At 37.6% G+C, this 12,358-nt stretch overlaps 2 protein-coding genes across 3 annotated transcripts in view; one reads left to right on the top strand and one right to left on the bottom strand.

Annotated features, from left to right (window-relative positions):
- Window positions 1-1,428, bottom strand: part of LOC110447976 — an 8,437-nt gene extending 7,009 nt beyond the window's left edge. The window contains exon 1 of one of the 2 annotated variants that reach the window (XM_021493979.1): window positions 1,350-1,428. The gene's annotated coding sequence lies outside the window, so the exon portion shown is untranslated. Of the gene's footprint in view, window positions 1-1,339 lie in introns of both variants that reach the window. The other variant, XM_021493980.1, reaches the window with a different exon arrangement.
- Window positions 1,429-8,095: 6,667 nt separating this feature from the next.
- Window positions 8,096-11,835, top strand: LOC110447974. The gene is made up of 2 exons (XM_021493978.1): window positions 8,096-8,187; window positions 9,642-11,835. The coding sequence occupies exon 2, from the start codon at window positions 9,648-9,650 to the stop codon at window positions 11,772-11,774; it is 2,127 nt and encodes a 708-aa protein (XP_021349653.1). The 5' UTR covers window positions 8,096-8,187; window positions 9,642-9,647; the 3' UTR covers window positions 11,775-11,835.
- Window positions 11,836-12,358: the final 523 nt, after the last annotated feature.

Raw genomic sequence — 12,358 nt, 5'->3', positions numbered from 1 at the left:
GTGTGTGTGTGTGTGTGTGTGTGTGTGTGTGTGTGTGTGTGTGTGTGTGTGTGTGTAGGTGTGTGTGTGTGTATGCATGTGTGTATGTGTGTGTGTATCATATTGTATGCTGTCTCTGTATTGTTTTGTATATATGTTATAACTGATAAGCCAACCGACTTAAAGTAATAAAGAACTTGAACTGGTAGATTTCAATCTTCTACATAGACACAGGCAAATTGCACTTTAGCAATCTTTTCAAGTTCTATATAGGTGCCATAGAGTTGATATATCACTTTTAGCACCTGGCCTAGTGATGCACTTTTTATATCAATTGCCTTGGGATAAAAATATGACCACAACTTGGTGTTGAATTCAAACATAGACTAATATGATATCGGGGTTTAATCAATACTTTTTGTTTGTGTTGATCTGCAATCCAAGACGGCCACCTTTGCCTATGATACATTAACCTGGCTAAAACTTAAAACCTTTGTATGTTTTATATGTTTTTCTTCCCTTTTGTACTTTTATTCAGTCTTACCCAAGCTGTACAATCCCAAACTTGTTAGATATGGGGGATTCAATTTAATTAGCAAAGTCGTAATTGACAAAATTGTGACATAAATCACTGACAAAATTTTGACATAAAGCAGACCTGTAAGATGCCATATTTTGCTCTATTCTGTGATTTCTTTTGTTTATTTTCTATTTCCGGCTTGGTGAAGGAATAAACAACGAACGCTCATGTGTTGGAGGAGTTGCCATGGAATCATAACCATATATGAAATCTTTGTTGTGTCTCTTGCAGTGTGTATTTTCTTTTGCCACGGAACAAAATTAAGCTTGCACTAATCGTTTCCATTGTGTTGCCTTATATATATGATTTATGAATGAAACAATTTATTTCAACATATTGGCAAACAGTTTCCATTTAATCATACTGTGATGAAATTCTGGAGTCATACAAAGGTAATTCATGCTATTTGAAAAATCCGGACTCTCCGGGATCCGCTTTTAGTTATTATGATTACTAAATAGCATCCGGTGTTCAAACCAAACTGAAAGTAAACATGAACTCAAAGTCACATGATAAAATTCACCTATGTCAAATAAACCTTTCAAACGCTACATAGTATGGCATATATCCATTTTCTCCCGTGCAAATGAATATAATTACCTGATGACAATCATTTATAACCATATCAATCCAAATATCATACTTGCCATTTGACATTGACTGCTCAAACTTCAAAGATTGCAGTTAGCTCATGTTTCTGAATTAATCATCAGACATGTTGTATGCATTGTTTCAAATAATGTAACGCACTCAATGTTACCTTGAGTATACATTTCCTACCTTCACATACTTTGTTAAGGACGTTTCGGTATCATTGTTTTGATCAGCCAACTTTGCACGCCATTTCCTCCGAAATATTTGAAGGGAAGTAACTCTAATAATGTAATGTTTAGGTTGCATTCCAGCTTTGTTATGCGCGGTGGAAGTTCAAGTTACCTGATTGTTATTGTTTACAACTAAATCATTTAGGAACAAATTAATTTTGAAGGTTGCACTAATGTTTATAGAAAAATGCAGTTGATAGCATGATTCTTGTCAACTTAAAAATAAAATAAATTAATGTAACTTTGTATACCTCGATATATTTGTTAATATTGGATGTTATCTTTCCATGTCACTGTACCCGAAACGGGATACTTTTTAGTCAAATATTGATGTATTTCATATCATAGTATCATTTCAGAAATATTTTTTTAATTTATTTTTCATAAATAGATACCATCCTCTGTTCATATTTCCTGCATGTGATTCTATAAATAGAACGTAAAAAAAAGTAATAAGGTCACGTATATTCTTGACCAGGTGTAACTGTACACATAGTTCAAGTATGTACCAGTTAAAAGAATGGTTCTGGTTATATTTCTTCTAATTGGTATTTAAAATAGTTTTAAAAAAAAATATTGAGAATTATATATCCAAAAATATAGTGCTGCATGACACGTTAAGTAAAAAAAGTTATATTTTCGTTATTATTTCTTATCCGAAAAGGTCCTGGTGTGACCATAAACAGCAGCCAATAAAGCCGATATACATTTTAATTAAAGTATAAGTATCATGCAGTGAAAAATGATTCTTTGAATTGGGTACTGTCTCGTTTTGGGCACTGTCTCGTTTTTGGCACTGTCTCGTTTTGGGTACTGTCTCGGTCTCGTTTTGGGTACTGTCTCGGTTTCGTTTGTGGTGCTGTCTTGGACTCGTTTCGGTTACTGTCTCGTTTTGGTAAAGTCTCGATTTTGGTACTGTCTCGTTTTGAACAATATATCGTTTTGGGTACTGTCTCGTTTTGGATACTGTCTCGTTTTGGGTACTGACTCGTTTTGGACACTGTCTCGTTTTGGGTTCTGTCGGGTATTGTCCCATTTTGGATACTGTTTCGTTTTGGGCACTGACCCGTTTTGGGAACTTACCCGTTTTGGGCACTGTCTCGTTTTTGGGTACTGTCTCGGTCTCGTTTTAGGTACTGTCTTATTCTTGTTTCGGGCGCTGTCCCATTTTGGGTTCCGTCTCGTTTTGGATACACTGAAGTAATGCTCTGTGGTTTATTTCCACACACATTTTATCATGTCGCAGATCAAAGTTTTAAGTAACATCTTTAGATGTCCTACATGCTTGGCTCTGGATTTGTTTTTACTTTCTTGATTACTTTGCTCTTCTATACACCTGGTCCAGAGATGCATAAAATCAGTTTACATACAAATGATGCATGTCTCTGCCTTGTCAAAGTACAATAATGTACAAACCCTCCGGAGTTTATGCTGTCATATGCCATATGTTCCGTTAACTTATTGAAATGATTTGTGTATTAAAAATGAAACTATGCAAAAGGAGTTGTTTAATTTTAACTGGGGTTTTTATTGTCAAAAGAATGAAAAGGGATCGGGTAAATTTTGCAAAACTTATAATTTCACAACCTAAATGTAGCGTACATGCAGCTGATTTTGGTGGGACGATCAAAGGTGGATCACAATATTGCTTTCTAAAGAAGGCAGAACAAAAAATGTCTAATGTCATCATGTATGCTTAGTACATCTAACGACTGTCTGATAAACAAACCGGCGGTATACCCCCCCCCCCCCCCCCCCTCCCTTTCTGTTTTTATTATTATGCAAGGCGACATTTTTTTATTTAATGAATGAAATGTATAAAGTTTCCAATGCATCCTTATATATATATTGGCTGTGGGGGAGTATAGGAATCCTTCTAGATTGAGATGAATTTTATTAGCATGTGACATCTTCATGTTTTCTTGAGTATAAGAAAAAAATATTCAAATATCAATAAACTGATTCAAATGCTATTAGTTAACTTCAAATATTTATCATTCAGTTTTAACATTAAAACTGGTGACTTTTTCACTTTGTCTGACCATACATAATTGTTTCAGTACAATTGCGTCATGCGACACACGTCTGTCAAAAACGTTTTGAGAATAAAGACATATAAAGCTGGCATTATACAGGTACAAATGTATCCCTATTGTATCGGCACGACTCTGAAGAACAGGAAAACAAACATGACAATGTTCATGATATCCAACACTTTAATTACAATTTAGTGCAGTTTAATTCAACGTCGACGTCGACTACCCTTTTTTTAATCAAAAATCCTCATAAAATACGTATGTGTACTTGGTTGATTTTGTTATGAAGATATGAACTACCATAGCTGCAGGAACTGTAGGTAAACGGTCATATCGATTTTAGTTTTGAAATTTTACAAATATGGTCCAATATATAAAATAAAAAAAAAAATAAAAAAAAAAATGATTGATTGATTGAAAGGTATTACGTCCGCTTCACTACCGAGTAGTTCGGTTAAATCGAGGTTCTTATATACCGCTTTATCACAACATAGTTCGTAGTCGTTTCAAAGCGGTTCACAAATTATCATCCGTGGTTATAGGGCCTGTGCAATTCAACCAGTCAATACCTTTCTCAACTCCCTGGGGAGCATACAGCCGGTGCTCTCATTTCGGCGCTCACAGCTAGCATTCAACAATTCTAGCACTGCCCAACCACGTACTCATTTACAGCTGAGTAGACTGGAACAAGCGTAGTAAAATATCTTGTTCAAATATAAAACAAAATATAAAGTGCCGTGACGTGACTCGAACTATTCGGCCACGAGCCCGGCGTCATACTTCTAGACTACCGTGCCTCCTAAACTAAATATAGAAATGTATGTATACTACCAATAGACTTTTCCATACAATAGTTGGAATATTTATCAAAATGTGATTAGTTATGGGAACAAATAAGGTTACCAACAGTTCATAACATGATTCTATTAAAGAACACAAAATTCACAAATGTAGATCACGACTGATAACCGCATTTACACTTGAGTGTGAACATGAACTTTGACCCATTTTTCTGTTTTCACGTATTGTTTGATAAGCGCATATTTTTAGGTTAATGGGGCATTCAGTGCAAATAATGATTATTCAAAACGTAGAGTTTAAAGGACTGGTTGAATTGTTATATTTTTATTACATTTTGCGCGTCAAAAGTGTATCCAAAGATCGGATGATGATTGTTTATCAATCATAACTAAAGATTAGCCCCAGTTTCCTCTGGCCCTTAGGCTTAGACATTTTGACAGCTAAAGATGTCTGACTCTGACACCGGACCGAGACATTTTGTTAGCTAAAGATGTCTGACCCTGACACCAGACCGAGACATTTTGACAGCTAAAGATGTCTGACCCTGACACCAGACCGAGACATTTTGTTAGCTAAAGATGTCTGGCCCTGACACCAGACTCAGACATTTTGATAGCTAAAGATGTCTGGCCCTGACACCAGACAGAGACATTTTGACAGATAGATGTCTGGCCCTGACACCAGACTTAGACAATTTGACAGCTAAAGATGTCTGGCTCTGATACCAGACTGAGACATTTGGACAGCTGAAGATATCTGGCCCTGACACCAGATTGAGACATTCTGACAGATAGATGTCTGGTGTGGGGCAGATTGGTTGTACAAATGTTAGCTTAGCTTTTTATCGGCCGACAATTGTAGTCAGATCCTTAGTGCATTCGGTGTTGATTTTTAACGACCATATCAGTATCGACATTACTGGTGCATGTTCGAAATGTGCTATGTTTGCATTCCCGTGAAATGGGAAGGGCCTACATATAAAAACTTTAATGAGGTAAAATTTATTCTAAACATGACGTTAACGCACTGAAACATGTGATTTACACGATAAATAAATTTAGCTTTGGCGTATTTCTTTACAATTGTTCGCGTTGATAAAAGCGTTGTAACACCACACAATTTAACACAGACTGTCATCTTTAGATAATTCAGATTTCTGTACTACAGTCCTAAGAAAAACCACAACTTCCATACATGAATAATTTCCATTCGAAAGCGTTACTGATTTCCAAACATAGCGTGATATCAAATTCAAATCACGACCTGTATTCAGAGATCACCATACCGGAAGTCCATGTATATAGTAGTCGCCTTAATCAAGTGGTCTTCATTTCAATCAACTATTAAAAAAGGTGTCATGTTTACGTTTTAAAAAGTCTTACAATATAACCAAGTCGCGATGTGTTCCGTCAGTACTTGTAAACAACCAAAGACCACCATTCATAAAGTTTGGTGCATCGGAAAAATTCAATGAATAGAACGACTGATGAAATCAGCTTGCATTAGGACAACAACATACGATGGACCCGTGATGAGTGTAAAACTGTTATTATGATGAACGTTATTAAATGATTGCATGCAAGTTATAGTGTCGTTTAGCTATTGTGACGTCACGAAAATAATGTCTCCAATATTGCGGGTAACATTTGAAAATGAAATGTGTTAGGCATATGAACAAACAATCACTTGTGATCTATTCCCTTATATATCACACATGACTATTTTGTATGCGTCACCTCTCAGATAAGGTTGTCAAACATAATTACACCGGCAGCTGTACTTATGGACCTGAGTACCCCTACTGACCGAAATGTAAGCACAATGTTTTCCTGGAAATGCAAATCTCCAAACTTAGCACCATCTGTTCTCTCGCTAAAACGTTACTGGTTAATTAGTAAAAGTAATGCACAATCAAATCCTAAACACAAAATTGTCGGTGTATCGTGACCAAACTTTTCTAATTAATTCTTAAATATTCAAAAAGGACCCATATTCACTAGAAAGTATCCAGCTGGAAGCAGCATGTACATGCACAGTGGCAGTTTTACTATTCCATACCAGTAGAAAGCTTAAAACTCAAAAGGTGGAGGTAGACATTACCCCAAACCCGAGGCGAACTCGTAAAAGTCCAAACCCGATTTTCCAAAAATATACAACGGAATTGTCTCCATAACAAACGATTTCTTCCCTTCCCATTGGAAAACAAAACTCATTTTTGCACGAGGGATGTAACCAGTTATACATCACCATATGTTGTATTCTTTAGAATTTCTAAAATGTTTCTACAAAGAGGTAGCTTTTCTCCCACACTTCACAGGTACATTCCCGTTTTTGGTAGGGAAAAGATAAAACAGCTGACACGCGCTATTACGTCACAGACAACGCACTTCTTTCAACATGACCTGTGACCCTGTGCACTTTTAGCAAAACCGATAACATCATCACTTTTTACACACATGTATAATACACATGTAAGCAAAACATGGCAAGTTCAGCATTCCGACAGTTAAAAATATGCGAATGTGTTGCCGAAGGAAAAAATGGTGAAAAAGTAAGAACTGTTGATGAATTTAATTGATGATAGTTCGGTGCATTAGGGTCAAGAATACAACTTCGCAGTGAAGGTATTTTTTACGATATGAAAATGTGGGAGAAAAATAATCAATTACTCCTGTGTGATGCAGACAGAGAAATCTCAACCCTCGGGATGAGATATTTTTAGGTTTAGCGCTCGGCAAAGTCTCGTTGAGATATCTCTGTCTTCATCACACGGGAGTGATATAGATTCTATTAATCATGTACTTGCCGTATACGAATGTAACTTTGTAGAAAATCCTACATTTGTTGACATCCTCTTGAATAAAGACAATAAGTCATGATTGTAAATATTTCCATAAGTCAAGGGACAAGTATTCAATAATACCGTTCGTTAGGTTCTTTGGGAAGTGTAGTGCTCCAGAGAAAGGACATTGCTTGCTTGCTTCATTAAGATTGTCTGTCTACGTAATAGATATGGTCAGACGAAGACGGTGTCTACAGATGATGGGGCGCCTTGAGGGGCACTATATCAGACGAAGACGGTGTCTACAGATGATGGGGCGCCATGAGGGGCACTATATCAGACGAAGACGGTGTCTACCGATGATGGGGCACCTTGAGAGGCACTATATCAGACGAAGACGGTGTCTACCGATGATGGGGCGCCTTGAGAGGCACTATATCAGACGAAGACGGTGTCTACAGATGCCATCTTACTGTAATGTCACAACCATAGGCAAAGTGGCATGACACTCTATCCGCTTACACTATTCTGACAACGGGTTAACAAGAAGCGCCAAGGAAGACCCCACCAGAAATGTACGAGTAAATAGGACACGGAAGGAAAAAGTAGAGTTTCTACTTGTTGCAGTAGAGAAAAATAATTTTTGGTTTCTACACTAAAACCCTAGATTTTGCATGGGCCCCACATTAGTCGCCTTATACGATCAAACCGATATACAAACCTGAATCTGTAAGAGTTATAATAGGTAACGGGACTCCTAAATGTTGTAATCTTTTGTCTAATCCTATTTATATTTATGGCGATAATATATTTTTAAACTAAAGAAAAGTAACTTGTATATACAACCAATAGCCATTCAGTTTTCAGATCCCCAGAGTTTGGACTGAATTGTATTGAACTTGATACACCTTATCTTATAACACTTTTCCTGTCTTGTTTTGTATTATCTTAATTCATGCATCTTTTTCGAGGTTAACAGCATGTCATTCCAGCAAATCGAGATTCGATAAGAAATCCAAAACTAGCTCATATTATGCTGACCTTGTCGGCGTCCTAAATTCAGAACGTACCTTGCGGCGAGATTAGAGCTGGCCGGATGGATATATAGACCGACTTTCTTCGCAACCAAGCGGTAGTTCTGCAGGTTCAGATAACCTAACACGGCCCTGTACATTGTGGTAGCAGGCAAGTACTGTTTATTGGACTGTTTATTATATGTTGTTTGATAATAATTTTAGTGTCAATTATTTATCAAATTAAAAAACATTGTAAAGCATGTTGACACAATAACATGCGCTGTATTTTTTTGTTTGATGCATCGTATTTATATTTGTTTACGTTTTTGATAATTCCATAATAAATTATTCCTACTAACAGCATTGTCTAACATATTGAAATAATTATATTCGCTGCAATTAATTGACTTCTTGCATTTGTTTCTATTTCCGCATATTGCTTTCTATTTTTATGTGAATAATCGAGCCAAACTGAAACAGGTGATTTACACGATAAATAAATTTAGTTTTGGCGTGTTCCTTTGAAATTGAGAGAACTAACCACAATAATTATATAAATTCACCTTGGAAATTAATGTTAATTTATTATCAGGGTGAGTAGGTAAATAATCAGAATAGCATCCTATGTACATGCAGTTTTACTATCATACAGTGTTTCAACGTGTATAAAAATCATAATGCGAAAAAATATCATATTCGTTTGAACTGTATCAATAAAATATCGTTTAACTTTTTATCATATATCCTTTTACTAATCATTTAGTCTTCGTTTGAATTTCTTATCATAGTTCATTTACCCAAGTTTAATGTATAGCTAAAGGTATTAGGGCACTACCAGACACTGTACCAATAATGTAAGCTATCTCATTTATTTTTTTACTGAAATATGCCAAAGAGGTTGGTAAGATATCATTGAAACGTATCAACGCTGTCTCATATTCTAGTTAACTCAAACGATAAATATATCTGAAGGCAATGGCGGTTTATGAAATCAGCAATTCCGCATAAAAACGTGATTTTAATTTGATAAAAATTCTGTAAAATAATAGATAAGAAATTGTACCGAGTTAGACACATTCCATACGTTCAGTAACTCTGTACAATCTTTGGACATTCTCTTTGAATCTACTTGTTTCCAAAATAAGAATAATGCACAAAGTTTTAAACTTTAATTGGACAATACATGTTATAGAGAATATTGGCTGATTGAAAATTAGAATAAATGAGCGTAATAATTATTTTGTAAGTAAAAAAACAAAATACCTAATACTATCAAACATTTTGGTCACTGCAGTGTTCTGGTTAGATAGCTATCAAATTATAAATAACTAGTATTCCAGCGCAGTATAGCTGGTTGCTCTGCAACTGGCCGATTACAACAGGTGAACATTTTCCATGTGTCGGTTAAGGAAGATTTTACTGTATATAAAAATACAATGTTTTGTTATAATATAACAAGGTGTGGTATAAAGTCTAGCAAGTAGAGTTCGCGGATAATGACAAGCGATGGAAAAATGGTTACAAAGTCATTCTTACTAAGCAATAATCTCTGTTAGGATAACAATATTTCCTTTCTCAAATGCTATCATTAAACCTATATTTTTTAATTTCTCTTTGGAACAGACTGCGATGTTTTCGCTATTGGTATTGGTAACTGCGGCGAGCTATGCTCTGGCAGCTAACAACACCCATCACCATGTCCATCATGGTCACCAACAAGCAACAACCACCCCGCCTCCCCCGACCCTAGATCCCCTATCTGACAAGGGCAGGATACAAAAACTAGAACAGGAATTGGAGGCTTTGACTAGACAAGTGATGCTACAGCAGCTGTTTGTTGAAGAACGCATACGATCCGATGGCGACTCCGGAGTTAAACAACTGCGCCACAACCACGATGGCACTGCCCCGTATTTGACCACGTCCTACTCCGGCAGGTCTTCCGTCAACTCCATCCACGACCATTCCAACTATGACCGCACCGTTGGTATGGGCGAGGTTATTGTCGTGATGAACGGAGTAGAGTTCCGCACCCGACACAACGATTACAAGTTGAGGATGCCAAGCAAAACAAGCTCTCATTACAATGCAATACAGGACATCCCCTTTCCCCAAGTACCTCACTCAGTCTTAAGCAAGCCGACAGTTGCCGAACAAATTGCTGAAATGAAGGAGTATTTCAAGGCTTTCCATTACCAAAACCATCAGCACAGAGACTACAGACCATACTTTAAGCCCAACCTCTGCTACATGGAGGGAGCATGGACAACCAAAACGAAGACCCTGAACGAGCCTTTCCAGAGCGATAGACACTCAATTGATGCTTCTAGTTGGTTCGATTTGCAAGAAAAGATCCGCTACACATCCTACTCTGGATCCAAACACAACTTGGAAAATTTCTCTTACCTGCCGTCCACAATCATAAACGTTGATAACGGAACCGCAGAATACGCTCAATGGAACTACAGAATCTTGTGTCACCCAATAGAAGGTGATCTGCTACTAGCTGATCTTGCGCCTATTGACGACTTGGCATCTAGACTAGCACATAATTTTGACATGAAGAAGTTCGCACAAAGCCGATCCGCTCGCTTTAAATTGGCTGCCGCTGCACGGGATGGACATTACGATTTTGACCTTGGGTATGGTAGTATCAAAGATAGACTATACAACATGGGTCTGCTTGATAAAATTATGATGCAAATCCCGGGAAAAAACAATTATGGTGCTGTACTAAACGATCACTCATTCAACATGACTGTCTTTGACGCGAGAGACACCACAAATAATACTGCTCTAAATACCGCGTATTACCATCGTTTCTTCAAATATGATTCCAAGGGAGCCATGGGAACCAAGACCATTCATAGAGGATTTGCTGATCAAAACCTGTTTGTAGCCCAGACAACACAGCCTGATATTGCGACAATCAAGATAGACGATTGTCATACCCACAGGCATCAAAAGACATGTAACCGTTATTCGGCTCAATACTCCTATGCTATTCCCCTGGAAATCGTATATATGACACCACTTTACCGCTGGAATCCATACGATTTGCCAGACTATGGACACTTTACCCAGCAGAACACGGTCGTTATCACTGAGCATTACAAGAGAAATGGTCAACTGACGGCAGATAAGGCGTTCAACGGTACCAACAGCAAGTACTTTTACAAGACTCCAGCGGAATTCTTCAGTGCTGCCAAGCCTGGTGAGACGGACCGTGCGGACACGGATAAGGGAGCGGTAGGAGTTCTGGACAAACACGGTGTCGTCCGCAAGGTTGTTGCATCCGGCACTCACATCACACTTCCGGAAATAGAAGGAGTCGGTAAACTAAGAATGAGGTATCCCATTACTCCAGTTCACATGGAAGGCAGCGCTGCTGGAAAGGGTCTTTCTGCTGTGATCGAAATGGTCAATCACATGTCGAAATATTCTTCTTACTTCGTTGAACCACCAACTGCGACATCCTCCGCCCACACAAGCCTTCCTGACGGTCACTTTGCCACTCAATACACACACAGGGATCCCCCAGGCTATCACAGGCACGAAATCTACGTCTCACACGACGAGATGAGCAGTCTAGCTGCTGGTCATATCGTGTCCGTATTCACATCTACCGACCAGGGACATGAGCACACAATCGATATGGGATACAACAAGACCTCAGGTCAATATTACATCAACGCTTGTGACGGACTCCCACATTGTTGGGATGGACACGGCAGTCAAATCATCAAAATCGCCTAGGTCATCAGGTGATTTCAGGTTAATTGTTCGGTTTTCGTTTTAATAAATAACAGCCTATCGATACGTGCATTTGTATTTCTTTGTTATTCGCAAATACAGTAAACAGACAAAGATGTATGTTAATAATCAACAATGAAACAGTTGTAAATATATATTTATACATGCGAAAAAGTTGTAGCAAAAGATAACATGAAACTTTGTTCCTCGAAATATATTGGATGGCGCTCTTCAGTTAGAGGTCTGACATATTCTTTTGTCTACAAATGTCTTAGAAATGCATAATTTCGACGATTCCGTTTACAGCCGCAAATTATTTTTATTAAACAAGAGGCCCATGGGACTTAACGGTCACCTGATATATTTATACAGAGAGTTGATTTGGTTTTTAACATGAACAGAAATATTATTCAAAGTGACAAAAGACAATAAAACCACCTTATTCAATATCTAGCATACAGATTTAAGACTAAAAAGTATTTGAAACTAGCACCTCCGATTCTAAACAAGGAAAATGAAGAAATTTTAGCACACTGACTTCTTTGGGCCCCACCCTACAGCCCTTGTGGGTAGGGCTGGCTCAAAAT

This window comes from Mizuhopecten yessoensis, unplaced genomic scaffold (assembly GCF_002113885.1).
Source record: "Mizuhopecten yessoensis strain PY_sf001 unplaced genomic scaffold, ASM211388v2 scaffold3717, whole genome shotgun sequence".
Lineage (NCBI taxonomy): Eukaryota > Metazoa > Mollusca > Bivalvia > Pectinida > Pectinidae > Mizuhopecten > Mizuhopecten yessoensis.
Note: the sequence above shows the minus strand (reverse complement) of the source record. Positions and strands in the feature narration are given on the sequence as shown.